Source organism: Corvus moneduloides, unplaced genomic scaffold (genome assembly GCF_009650955.1).
Source record: "Corvus moneduloides isolate bCorMon1 unplaced genomic scaffold, bCorMon1.pri scaffold_179_arrow_ctg1, whole genome shotgun sequence".
In the NCBI taxonomy this organism is placed as follows: Eukaryota; Metazoa; Chordata; class Aves; order Passeriformes; family Corvidae; genus Corvus; species Corvus moneduloides.
The window spans coordinates 1-13773 of NW_022436917.1; the positions used below are offsets into that span (position 1 = coordinate 1).

The following is a 13773-nucleotide window of genomic DNA, read 5'->3' on the forward strand; positions in this document are numbered from 1 at the left end:
AAATCCCCTCACAGAGGTGGCCCCTCCCCAAAATCCCCTCACGGAGGTGACGCCCCCCAAAATCCCCTCACAGAGCTGCCCCCTCCCCAAAATCCCCTCACGGAGAGGACCCCTCCCCAAAATCCCCTCACAGAGGTGACCCCCCAAAAATCCCCTCATAGAGGTGACCCCTCCCCACAATCCCCTCACGGAGCTGCCCCCTCCCCAAAATCCCCTCATGGAAGTGACCCCCCTCTAAAATCCCCTCATGGAAGTGACCCCTCCCCAAAATCCCCTCACAGAGCTGCCCCCTCCCCAAAATCCCCTCACAGAGGTGACCCCTCCCCAAAATCCCCTCACAAAGGTGACCCCTCCCCACAATCCCCTCACGGAGCTGCCCCCTCCCCCAAAATCCCCTCATGGAAGTGACCCCTCCCCAAAATCCCCTCACGGAGAGGACCCATCCCCAAAATCCCCTCATGGAGCTGCCCCCTCCCCCAAAATCCCCTCATAGAGGGGACCCCCCCCCAAAATCCCCTCACGGAGCTGCCCCTTCCCCAAAATCCCCTCATGGAGCTGCCCCTTCCCCAAAATCCCCTCACGGAGAGGACCCCCCCCAAAATCCCCTCATAGAGGTGACCCCCCCCAAAATCCCCTCATGGAGAGGACCCCCCCCAAAATCCCCTCACAGAGGTGACCCCTCCCCAAAGTCCCCTCACGGGGCTGCCCCCTCCCCCCAAAATCCCCTCATGGAGAGGACCCATCCCCAAAATCCCCCTCAGAGAGATGACCCCCCCAAAATCCCCTCACGGAGCCGCCCCCTCCCCCAAAATCCCCTCACAGAGGTGACCCCTCCCCAAAGTCCCCTCACGGAGCTGCCCCTTCCCCAAAATCCCCTCATGGAGGTGCCCCCCCCCCAAATCCCCTCATGGAGGTGCCCCCCGCCCCAAATCCCCTCATGGAAGTGACCCCTCCCCAAAATCCCCTCACAGAGGTGGCCCCTCCCCAAAATCCCCTCACGGAGGTGACGCCCCCCAAAATCCCCCTCATAGAGGTGACCCCCCCCCAAATCCCCCTCACGCAGCTCCCCCCCCCCCACGCCCCCTCAGCCCCTCCAAGGCCCAACACCGCCCACTCCTCCCCCCTTTCCCACCGCCGCCATCCCCGCCGCCCTCTCCCCGCGTCTCCCCGGGCCCCCCCCGGCCGCCCCCCGCCCTCAGGCCCTCACCGGAGCTGCGGCTCATGCGCTTCTCCCAACCCGCGGGCAGCTTCTCCTCCTCCGCCATCTTCCCTTCCCTGCGCCCGCCCTGCGCGGCCCGCCCCCGCCGGCGCGCGAGGGGGCGGGACTAACCCGTCTTTCCCACGTTCCCATTGGTTGGCGGCGACACGGCGCCCTCCTTCGCGCGCTCCCATTGGTGGAGCCGCCTGTCAATCAGGCGCGCGGTGAAGCCGCGAAGCGCGCGGGAAGGGCGGGACGGTGGCCGCGCGAGGACAAAAATAAACGCGAACGTGCGGCAAAGCCGCAGCGCCGCCTCCCCCCGCCAGGTTCGGGGGTTGCGAGGTCCCGTTCCCGTCCCCACCGGAGCCACGGAACAACCGGAGACTCCAAAAGCAGCTTTATTATAAATAAATTCAACGCTCCAGAACGCGCACGGCCGGTTCAAAGCCTCAGCGTGGCGCCGGTTCGGTCACAGCGGGGAGTACCGGGGATGGGGAGGATAACGGGGGACACCGGGGGGACACCGGGCGGACACCGGGGGGACGCGGCAGCCGCTCCTGGTCGTTCATCCCCTCGTGGATCTCACTCGCACCAGGAATTAAGGACAAGGGGGGATTTGGGGAAGGGGGGCGAGGGGTGCGGACCCTTACCCGGGACCTCCGGAGCCTTCCCGGGACCCCTCAGGGGCCTCCCGGAGCCTCCGGAACCTCCCCCCGCACCCCCGGTACCTCCAGGCCGCCGGTGTGATGGAGGCCGGAAGTGACGCTGCGTTCCACAGGAAGTGACATCACGCGCATACCGGTTGCCGGAAGCGTTGCCTGGCAACGGCGTTTGTTGTTGGCAACGGCCAAGATGGCGGCAGGAGCGGCCCGGGCCCCTCCGCTGGTGGGTACTGGGGGTTACTGGGAGCTACTGGGAGGGCACTGGGGGGGCGAGCGGGGGTCGCTGGGGTTCCATGGGGGGCTCTGAGGGGTCGCCGCGGGGCACTGGGAGGGAACTGGGAGTTACTGGGCGGGGGTCGTTGGGGTTCCATGGGGGGCTCTGAGGGGTCACTGGGGGTTACTGGGAGGGGAAAATGGTGCCCGGAGCCGCCCTTTTTTTCCCGCCCTTTTTTTCCCGCCCTTTTTTTCCCGCCCTTTTCCCGCCCCTCAGGGACTCGGCGCCATTTTGGGCCCTTTTGACCCCAAATCCTCTGGAATTCTGGCCGGGAATGGCCCTGGTTCCCCCCCCCCGGCCCCCGGCGAGGAAATCCCGTGGCGTTCCCAGGTCTCCGTGCCCCCGGAACTGCGGGATTTGTTCCCAAATCCTGGCCTTTTTTGGGGGTAATTCCCGATTTTTTTCTGGTTTTCCAGGTTGGTTTCTTTCCGTATTTGGAGGCGGCCGCTCCGGGGTTTTGAGGATTCGCCGCGGTTTTGATCCAGAGGGAGGAGGAAAATCCATGAAAATCCAACGATCCCAGTCCTGATCGTGATCCCATTGATCCCATTGATTCCAATCCCAATCCCACTGATCCCAATCCTGATCCCAATGATCCAAGTGATCCCAATGACCCCAATGATGCCAATGATCCCAATCCTGATCCCAATGATCCTATTGATCCCAATCGCAACGATCCCAGTGATCTCCCTGATTCTGATCCCAGTCCTGATCCCAGTTATTCCCATCCCACTGATCCCAATCCCAATGATCCCAACCCCAATCCCAATGATCCCAATGATCCCAATCCTGCTGATCCTGATCCCAATGATCCCAATCTTGATCCCAATCCTGATCCCGATCCCAATGATTCAAATAATCCCAATGATCCTGATCCCAATGATCCCAATGATCCCAATGATCCCAATGATCCCAATGATCCCAATCCCGCCGATCCCAATCCCAGTCCTGATCCCAGTTATTCCCATCCCACTAATCCCAATCCCGATCCCAAAAATCCCAATGATCCCAATGATCCCAACGATCCCAAAAATCCCAACAATCCCAATGATCCCGATCCCAATCCCAATGATCCCGATCCCAATCCTGATCCCGATCCCAATGATCCCAACGATCCTGATCCCAACAATCCCAATTCCACTGATCCTGCTGATCCCGATCCCAACAATCCCAATCCTGATCCCAAGCCCAGCAATTCCAACGATCCCGATCCCGCCAATCCCGCGAATCCCGATCCCAATCCTGATCCCAATCCCAGCAATCTCAACAATCCCCATCCCGCCGATCCCGCCGATCCCAATGATCCCAATCCCAACGATCCCAATCCTGATCCCGCCGATCCCAATCCCAATCCTGATCCCAATCCTGATCCCAATCCCAGCAATCTCAACAATCCCGCTGATCCCGCCGATCCCAATGATCCCAATCCCAACGATCCCAATCCTGATCCCGCCGATCCCAACGATCCCAATCCTGATCCCGCCGATCCCAATCCCAATCCCGATCCCAATCCTGATCCCAATCCCAGCAATCTCAACAATCCCGCTGATCCTGCCGATCCCAATCCCAACGATCCCGATCCCAATCCCACCAATCCCGATCCCGATCCCGCCGATCCCGATCCCGTAGCGGATCCTGCCACGGCGCACGCGGAGCGAGCGCTTCTGGATCGGCCTCACGGAGCGGAATTCCGAGGGAAACCAGGAACGGCTCGACGGCCCCGACCGCGGATCCGCCCTCAGGTGAGCCCGAATCCCAGGATTTCACCCCAAAATCGGGACTGGGATTTTTGGGGGGATTTTTTTTTTGAATTTTCCTGCAAAAATCCCCCAAATGTTGGGATTTTTTGGGGGGAATTTTGGGAACTTTTTCCTCAAAAATCCTCCAACTGTTGGGATTTTTTTGGGAATTTTGGGAATTTTTTCCTCAAAAATCCTCCAACTGTTGGGATTTTTCGGGGGGAATTTTGGGATTTTTTTCCGCAAAAATCCCCCAAATGTGGGGATTTTTTGGGAATTTTTTCCTCAAAAATCCCCCAAACTTTGGGATTTTTTGGGGAAATTTTGGGAACTTTTTCCTCAAAAATCCCCCAAATGTTGGGATTTTTTGGGAGGAATTTTGGGAATTTTTTCCTGCAAAAATCCCCTAAACTTTGGGATTTTTTGGGGAAATTTTGGGAATTTTTTCCTCAAAAATCCCCCAAATGTTGGGATTTTTGGGGGGGAATTTTGGGAATTTTTTCCTCAAAAATCCCCCAAATGTTGGGATTTCTTTGGGAATTTTTTCCTCAAAAATCCCCCAAACTTTGGGATTTTTTGGGGAATTTTGGGAATTTTTTCCTCAAAAATCCCCCAAATGTTGGGATTTGTTTGGGAATTTTTTCCTCAAAAATCCCCCAAACTTTGGGATTTTTTGGGGGAATTTTGGGATTTTTTTCCTCAAAAATCCCCCAAACGTTGGGATTTTTTGGGGGAATTTTGGGAATTTTTTCCTCAAAAATCCCCCAAACTTTGGGATTTTTTTGGGAATTTTTTCCTCAAAAATCCCCCAAACTTTGGGATTTTTTGGGGGAATTTTGGGATTTTTTTCCTCAAAAATCCCCCAAACTTTGGGATTTTTTGGGGGAATTTTGGGATTTTTTTCCTCAAAAATCCCCCAAACTTTGGGATTTTTTTGGGAATTTTTGGGAATTTTTTCCTCAAAAATCCCCCAAATGTTGGGATTTTTGGGATTTTCCTCCCAAAAAAATCCCCCCCAAAATTGGAATTTCCACCAAAAAAAATCCTCGAAATATTGGGATTTTTATGGAATTTCCCCCCCCCGAATTGGAATTTCGGGGAATTTCCTCCAAAAAAATCCCCCAAATATTGGAATTTGGGGAATTTCCTCCCAAGAAATGTCCCAAAAATTGGGATTTGGGAATTTTCCTCTCCCAAATTTGGGGATTTGGGGATTTTGGGATTGTTCCCCCCACAAATGCTGGGATTTGGGAATTTTTCTTCCTCCCAAAAAAACCCCAAATATTGGAATTTGGGGATTTTTCCCCACCAAAAATTGCAATTTGGGGAATTTCCTCCCCCAAAACTGGATTTTTTTTCCGGAATTTTTTATTCCCGATCCCGATTTTTCCTTCCAGGAAGATTCCCGCTCCGGTTTGGGGTCTGGATCGGTGTCCCGAGGGAAATTTGGGTTTTCCAGAGTTTTCCTGAATTTTTGGGGGTGGTTCAGGATGGAAATTCCCGGGATTTGGGGGTGGTTTTAAGGCAAAACTCACTGGGGGTTTCAGGGATTTGGGAATTGGCTCCGTCCCCTCTGGACCCCCCAAATCCCCTCTGGACCCCCCAAATCCCCTCTGGATCCCCCAAATTCCTTCTGGATCCCCCAAATTCCCTTGGGATCCCCCAAATCCCCTCTGGATCCCCCCAAATCCCTCTGGATCCCCCAAATTCCTTCTGGATCCCCCAAATTCCTTTGGGATCCCCCAAATCCCCTCTGGATCCCCCCAAATCCCTCTGGATCCCCCAAATCCCCTCTGGATCCCCCAAATTCCTTCTGGATCCCCCAAATCCCCTCTGGATCCCCCCAGATCCCTCTGGATCCCCCAAATTCCTTTGGGATCCCCCAAATCCCCTCTGGATCCCCCAAATTCCTTCTGGATCCCCCCAAAATCCTTTTGGATCCCCCAGATCCCTTTGGATCCCCCCAAATTCCGTCTGGATCCCCCAAATTCCCCGCAACTTTCCCGGGGAAAGTGGGGGGGGGGGTGGATCCCGGTTTTGGGGGATCCTGATTTTTGGGGGATCCCGGTTTTTGGGGTCACTCCCGTTTTTTGGGGTCGCTCCCCTTTTTTTGGGGTCGCTCCCGGTTTTGGGGTCGGTTCCCGGTTTTTGGGGCACTCCCGGTTTTTGGGGTCGCTCCCGGTTTTTGGGGTCACTCCCGTTTTTTGGGGTCACTCCCGGTTTTTGGGGTCGCTCCCGGTTTTTGGGGTCGCTCCCGGTTTTTCCGGGGGGTCTGCCGGGGGTCCCGGGGCCGCTCCCGCCCTCCCCGTGCGCGCCCCCGGCCCCTCCCCCGGGAGCGCGCACGGGCGGGGGCTGCGCCAGCACCGGGGCCCGCTCCGCTCGTCCCGGTGGCCCCGTCCCGATCCTGGTGGCCCAATCCCGGTGGCCCCGTCCCGGTCCCGGTGGCCCCGTCCCGGTGGCCCCGTCCCGATCCCGGTGGCCCCATCCCGATCCCGGTGGCCCCGTCCCGATCCCGGTGGCCCAATCCCGGTGTCCCGATCCCCATCCCGATTCCGGTGGCCCCATCCCGATCCTGGTGGCCCCGTCCCGATCCTGGTGGCCCCGTCCCGATCCCGGTGGCCCCGTCCCGATCCCGGTGGCCCAATCCCGGTGTCCCGATCCCCATCCCGATCCCGGTGGCCCCGATCCCGGTGGCCCAATCCCGGTGGCCCGATCCCCATCCCGATTCCGGTGGCCCCATCCCGGTGGCCCCGTCCCGGTGTCCCCATCTCGATCCCGGTGTCCCGATCCCCATCCGGGTCCCGGTGTCCCCATCTCGATCGCGGTGTCCCCGTCCCCATCCCGGTGTCCCGATCCCATCCCGTTCCCAGTGTCCCCATCTCGATCCCGGTGTCCCCATCTCGATCCCGGTGTCCCCGTCCCCATCCCAGTGTCCCCATCTCGATCCCATCCCGTTCCCAGTGTCCCCATCTCGATCCCGGTGTCCCCATCTCGATCCCGGTGTCCCCGTCCCCGTCCCGGTGGCCCCATCCCGGTGGCCCCGTCCCCGTCCCGGTGGCCCCGTCCCCGTCCCGGTGTCCCAATCCCCATCCCGATCCCGGTGTCCCCATCCCGGTGTCCCGATCCCCATCCCGGTGGCCCCATCCCGGTGAGTGCCACGAGGCGGCACCGGCACCGCGACACCGGGGCTCTGCTCGGGGCCGCCGTGTCCCGACAGTCGCGATTGGGAGGAACAGCGCGAGCAGGAGCGAGCCCGGCACCGGGGGCGGTTCCGTGGCTGCTCGGGAGCACCGGGAGGAGCCGCGGGAGGAGCCCGGGGAGGCACCGGCGAGGCACCGGGGCTTCACCGCTTCTCCCTGGCTCCGGTGCTTTCCCGGTTTCTTCCCAGGTTTTCCCGGTCTCTTCCCGGTTTTTCCCCTCTCTCCGCTCCCGGTTTCTTCCCGGTTTTTCCCCTCTCTCCGCTCCCGGTTTCTTCCCGGTTTTTCCCCCTCTCCGCTCCCGGTCTCTCCCCGGTTTTTCCCCCTCTCCGCTCCCGGTGCTTTCCCGGTTTTCCCCCGCTCCATTCCCGGTCTCTCCCCGGTTTTTCCCCCTTCTCCGCTCCCGGTCTCTTCCTGACTCTCCCCCGCTCCGCTCCCGGTGCTTTCCCGGTTTTCCCCCTCTCCGCTCCGGTCTCTTCCCGACTCTCCCCCGCTCCGCTCCCGGTGCTTTCCCGGTTTTTCCCCCTCTCCGCTCCCGGTGCTTTCCCGGTTTTCCCCCTCTCCGCTCCGGTCTCTTCCCGGTTTTTCCCCTCTCCGCTCCCGGTTTCTTCCCGATTTTTCCCCCTTCTCCGCTCCCGGTGCTTTCCCGGTTTTTCCCCCTTTTCCGCTGCCGTCTCTTCCCGGTTTTCCCCCTCTCCGCTCCCGGTGCTTTCCCGGTTTTCCCCCGCTCCATTCCCGCTGGTTTTCCCGATCCTTTCCCCGTCCATTCCCGGTCTCTTCCCGCTCCAATCCCGCTCCGCTCCCGGGGATTTCTCGGTTCCCTCCCGCTCCATTCCCGCTCTTTCCCCTTTTCCCTTCCCGCTTCTCCCCCGTTCCCATCCCGGTCTTTTCCCGGTTTTTCCTCGCTCCGCTCCCGGTGCTTCACCGCATCCTCCCCGCTCCATTCCCGGGGCTTTCCTGGTCCTTCCCCTCTCCAATCCCGGTTTTTCCCCGCTCTATTCCCGGTCCTTCCCCGCTCCCGTCCCGATCTCTTCCCGGTCTCTTCCCGGTCCTTCCCCTCTCCAATCCCGGTTTTTCCCCGCTCCATTCCCGGTCCTTCCCTGCTCCCGTCCCGATCTCTTCCCGGTCTCTTCCCGGTTTTCCCCTTCTCCAATCCCGGTTTTCCCCTTCTCCAATCCCGGTCTCTGCCCCGCTCCCATCCCGGTCTCTTCCCGGTCCTTCCCCTCTCCAATCCCGGTTTTCCCCCTCTCCAATCCCGGTCTCTTCCCGGTCCTTCCCCTCTCCAATCCCGGTTTTCCCCCTCTCCAATCCCGGTCTCTTCCCGGTCCTTCCCCTCTCCAATCCCGGTTTTTCCCCGCTCCCATCCCGGTCTCTTCCCGGTTTTCCCGACGTTTCCTCTCCCCCGCAGCCGCCGGGATGAAGCCGGAGGAGGCTCCGTCCTGCCGGGAGCAGGGAACGCCGCTCCTGGGATTCGGTGAGTGCCGGGAATACCGGGAATAACAGCGGGACATTCCCAGCTTTTCAGAATCCCGGGATTTTCCCCCGTCCGCAACTTCCAGCGGGATCGCGGCCCCGCCCGCGCTTCCCGAAGTGCCCGAAATTCCCTCCCCGCGATCCCGAAATTCCCCCTCGCATCCCGAAATTCCCCCTCGCATCCCGAAATTCCCCCTCGCATCCCGAAAATTCCCCCCGCGATCCCGAAATTCCCTCCCCGCGATCCCGAAATTCCCCCTCGCATCCCGAAATTCCCCCTCGGATCCCGAAATTCCCCCTCGCATCCCGAAAATTCCCCCCGCGATCCCGAAATTCCCTCCCCGCGGTCCCGATTTTCCCTCCCGGATCCCGAAATTCCCTCTCGCATCCCGAAATTCCCCCTCGGATCCCGAAATTCCCTCCCTGCGATCCCGATTTTCCCCCTCGGATCCCCAAATTCCCTCCCCACGGTCCCGAAATTCCCCCTCGCATCCTGAAACTCCCTCCCCGCGATCCCGATTTTCCCTCCCGGATCCCCAAATTCCCTCCCCGCCATCCCAACCCCCGACCCCTCTGGAAAATCCCTTTGGAACCCGCGGGTTTTTCCCGATTTTCCCGGATTTTGGGCTGCGGGCCCCTCTCCCGTGGGGGTTTCCCCGCTCCTGGGGAAGGGAAAAACTCGGGATAATCCGGGAGAACCCCGGGACGAGGCTTCCCCCTCTTTTCTCCCGGCATTTCGGGATTTTTTTCCCAATTCCCGGGTCCCTTTTTTTCCCGTTTTTTTCCCGCTGTTTTCCTCTTTATCCCGATTTTTTTTCCCGGCTCCAAACCTTCCCCTTTTCCCAATCCCGGCTTTTTTTGTTGTTGTTGTTTTTAGGCAGAATTCCCGTGGGGTTTTTTTTCCTCATTTTCCCCTCCTTTTCCCGGGCTGGAATCCAGGATTTTCCTGGGATTTTTCCCTGATCCCACATTCCCAGAGATCCCTGGAGATCCATCCTCATTCCCCCTTCAATTATTCCCGGTTTTTCCCTCTTAAATTAAACGGGAATTGGGATTTCAAATCCCTGAATTTTCAACCCGCGGGCGGAGAAAAAAAGAAAAAAACCTTGGATTGGGAAAGATAAAAATCCATGGAAAACCTCGGGAATGGGAGAAAAATCCATGGAAAACCCGAATGATCCCGGTTTATCCCATTTCTTTTCCCCTTTCCCGATGATTCCAGGGATTTTGGGAAAGGGAAAACTGGGCTGGATCGGTTTTTTCCTTTTTTTTTTTTTTTGGAAAAAACCTGGAATTTGGGATCATCCTTGGAGCGGGAAAGTGGGAAAAAAATTCCCAGAACTTAGGGGGGGGAAAAAGAAACCCCCCCCCCAACCCTGGGAAAGGTTGGGAATATTCCCGGAGAGAGGGAAAATCCCAGTTTTTTTCTGGATTTGTGCCGGGGTCGGGGCTCCCCCTTGGAATTTCGGGGTCCAGATTGGAGCTGGGATGGGAATTTGGGGCCGAATGAAATCCGGGATCAAAAAATCCAAGCGAAGCCCGGGATCAAAAATTCCAAGGGAACCCCGGGATCAAAAATTCCAAGGGAACCCCGGGATCAAAAATTCCAAGCGCACCCCGGCCTCGGGGGCTCCCCTCGCTCCCGTTTTTCCCGGGATTTTCCTCCTCCATCCCCGGCATCCGGGGGAGGTTGAGGCCGGATTTTTCCCGGGATTCGGGCGGAGAAAAAGCGGGAATGGCCTCGGCGAGGGGAGGAGGAGGAGGCGCTGCCAGGCCCGGCCCCTTCCCAGCTCCCGATCCCGATCGGAATTTTCCCCTCCCTCCCTCCCTCCCTCTTTTCCTTTGAGGAGCCGCCAGCGATGGAGGCCGGGATAAGGCCGGAGGGGGAGGAAAAAATTCCCGAAAATCCGGAGCGCCAAAAAAGCCCCGAATCCCGGGAAAATGGAGCGCGATTCCTTCCCAAAAATCCCCCCCCAAAATCCCTTTGGATTGCTGGGAGCTCCCCCTGGAATTGCTCCTCTCTGCAGCCCAGCTTTTCCCGAATTTCCCCGTTTTTCCCCAAGTTTCCCCGTTTTCTCCCAGAATTTCCCCGTTTCCCCCAAATTTCCCCATTTTCCTCCGCATTCTCCCGTTTTTCCCCGAATTTCCCCCATTTTCCCCAAATTTCCCCATTTTCCCCTCAAATTTCCTCATTTTCCTCCGAATTCTCCCATTTTTCCCTGAATTTCTCCCATTTTCTCCACAAATTCTCCTGGTTTTCCCCAGATTTCCCCATTTCCCCTCAAATTTCCCCATTTCCCCTCAAATTTCCCCATTTTCTCTCCAAATTTCCCCATTTTCCCCTCAAATTTCCCCATTTTCCTCCGCATTCTCCCGTTTTTCCCTGAATTTCCCCCATTTTCCCCAAATTTCCCCATTTTCCCCTCAAATTTCCCCATTTTCTCCCCAAATTTCCCCATTTTTCCCCTCAAATTTCCCCATTTTCCCCTCAAATTTCCTCATTTTCTCCCCAAATTTCCCCATTTTTCCCTGAATTCTCCCATTTTCCCTGAATTTCTCCCATTTTCTCCACAAATTCTCCTGGTTTTCCCCAAATTTCCCCATTTTCCCCTCAAATTTCCCCATTTCCCCTCAAATTTCCCCATTTTCCTCCGAATTCTCCCATTTTCCCCAAATTTCTCCATTTCTCCCAGAATTTCCCCATTTTCCCCTCAAATTTCCCCATTTTCTCCCCAAATTTCCCCATTTTCCTCCGAATTCTCCCATTTTCCCCAAATTTCCCCATTTTCTCCCAGAATTTCCGTTTTTTCCCCCGATTTCCCCCCAGAATTCCCGGTTTTTTCCCTGAATTCCCCCATTTTCCCCCCAGAATTCCCGGGTTTTTCCCTGATTTCCCCCCAGAATTCCCGTTTTTCCCCCCATTCCCCCCAGAATTCCCGTTTTTCCCCTGATTTCCCCCCAGAATTCCCATTTTTTACCCCCAAATTCTCCCATTTCCCCCCCAGAATTCCCGTTTTTTCCCCCGATTTCCCCCCAGAATTCCCGGTTTTTTCCCTGAATTCCCCCATTTCCCCCCCAGAATTCCCGGGTTTTTCCCCGATTTCCCCCCAGAATTCCCGTTTTTCCCCCCATTCCCCCCAGAATTCCCGTTTTTCCCCTGATTTCCCCCCAGAATTCCCATTTTTTTCCCTGAATTCTCCCATTTTTCCCCCAGAATTCCCGTTTTTTCCCCATTTCCCCCCAGAATTCCCGTTTTTTTTCCCCCAAACTCCCCCATTTCCCCCCAGAATTCCTGTTTTTCCCCCAATTCCCCCCCAGAACTCCCATTTTCCCCCCGATTTCCCCCCCAGAATTCCTGTTTTTCCCCCCATTTCCCCCCCAGAACTCCCATTTTCCCCCCGATTTTCCCCCAGAACTCCCGTTTTTCCCCCGATTCCCCCCCAGAACTCCCATTTTTTTTTCTCCCCCTGACCTCTCCCACCCCCCCGCAGCTCCATCCTCCCCCCGGGATCGCCGGGATCGCCGGGAGCTCTGTGCCGGCTGCCGGTGCCCGATCTCCGACCGCTTCCTGCTGCGCGTCAACGAGCGCTCGTGGCACGAGCGGTGCCTGCGCTGCTGCGCCTGCGCCCGCCCGCTCTCGGGGAGCTGCTTCGCCCGCGGGCGCCGCCTCTACTGCCGGCCCGACTACGACAAGTCAGTGCTGCCCTCCCCTTGCCGCCTTTTCCAGGATTTCCCACCCTTTTCCCGGGATTTCCCACCCTTTTCCCCGGATTTTCCATCCTTTTCCCCGGGTTTTCTATCCTTTTCCCAAGATTTCCCCCCCTTTTCCCGCGAGTGCCGCCTCTGCTGCCGGCCCGACACGACAAGTCAGTGCTGCCCTCCCCTTGCCCCTTTTCCAGGATTTCCCACCCTTTTCCCCGGATTTTCCATCCTTTTCCCCGGATTTTCTATCCTTTTCCCAAGATTTCCCCCCCTTTTCCCAAGATTTCCCCCCCTTTTCCCGCGAGTGCCGCCTCTACTGCCGGCCCGACTACGACAAGTCAGTGCTGCCCTCCCCTTGCCCCTTTTCCCGGGATTTCCCACCCTTTTCCCGGGATTTTCCACCCTTTTCCCCGGGTTTTCTATCCTTTTCCCAAGATTTCCCCCCCTTTTCCCGCGAGCGCCGCCTCTGCTGCCGGCCCGACTACGACAAGTCAGTGCTGCCCTCCCCAGCCCCTTTTTCCTGGGATTTCCCAAGATTTTCCCCCCTTTTCCCCGCATTTCCCATCCTTTTCCCCCCTTTTCCCGAGATTTCCCCCCTTTCCCCGGATTTCCCATCCTTTTCCCCCCTTTTCCCGAGATTTCCCCCCTTTCCCCAGATTTCCCATCCTTTTCCCCAGATTTCCCTCTCTTTTCCCCCCCTTTCCCAGGATTTTCCCCCCCTTTTCCCAGGATTTCCCATCCTTTCCCACTCTTTTTCCAGGATTTCCCCCCCCTTTTCCTGAATTTCCCACGCTTTTCCTGGGATTTTCCATCCTTTTCCCCGGATTTCCCATCCTTTTCCCAAGATTTCCCCCCCTTTTCCTGCAAGCGCCGCCTCTGCTGCCGGCCCGACTACGACAAGTCAGTGCTGCCCTCCCCAGCCCCTTTTCCCAGGATTTCCCCCCCTTTTCCCAAGATTTCCCACTCTTTTCCCACCTTTTCCCCAGATTTCCCATCCTTTCCCCTCCTTTTCCCAAGATTTCCCATCGTTTTCCAGGATTTCCCACCCTTTCCCCCGGATTTCCCATCCTTTCCCACCCTTTTCCAGGATTTCCCACCCTTTTCCCGGGATTTTCCATCCTTTTCCCCGGGTTTTCTATCCTTTTCCCAAGATTTCCCCCCCTTTTCCTGCAAGCGCCGCCTCTGCTGCCGGCCCGACTACGACAAGTCAGTGCTGCCCTCCCCAGCCCCTTTTCCCAGGATTTCCCCCCCTTTTCCCAAGATTTCCCACTCTTTTCCCACCTTTTCCCCAGATTTCCCATCCTTTCCCCTCCTTTTCCCAAGATTTCCCATCGTTTTCCAGGATTTCCCACCCTTTCCCCCGGATTTCCCATCCTTTCCCACCCTTTTCCAGGATTTCCCACCCTTTTCCCGGGATTTTCCATCCTTTTCCCCGGGTTTTCTATCCTTTTCCCAAGATTTCCCCCCCTTTTCCCGCGAGTGCCGCCTCTACTGCCGGCCCGACTACGACAAGTCAGTGCTGCCCTCC

The 13773-nt window shown here is 57.5% G+C and overlaps 1 protein-coding gene across 1 annotated transcript; it reads left to right on the forward strand.

Annotated features, from left to right (window-relative positions):
- Positions 1-2050: 2050 nt before the first annotated feature.
- On the forward strand, positions 2051-12791 carry LOC116438931 (sporozoite surface protein 2-like). The gene is made up of 5 exons (XM_032097957.1): positions 2051-2083; positions 2551-2564; positions 2658-3876; positions 8479-8544; positions 12035-12791. The coding sequence occupies exons 1-4, from the start codon at positions 2051-2053 to the stop codon at positions 8488-8490; spliced, it is 1278 nt and encodes a 425-aa protein (XP_031953848.1). The 3' UTR covers positions 8491-8544; positions 12035-12791.
- Positions 12792-13773: the final 982 nt, after the last annotated feature.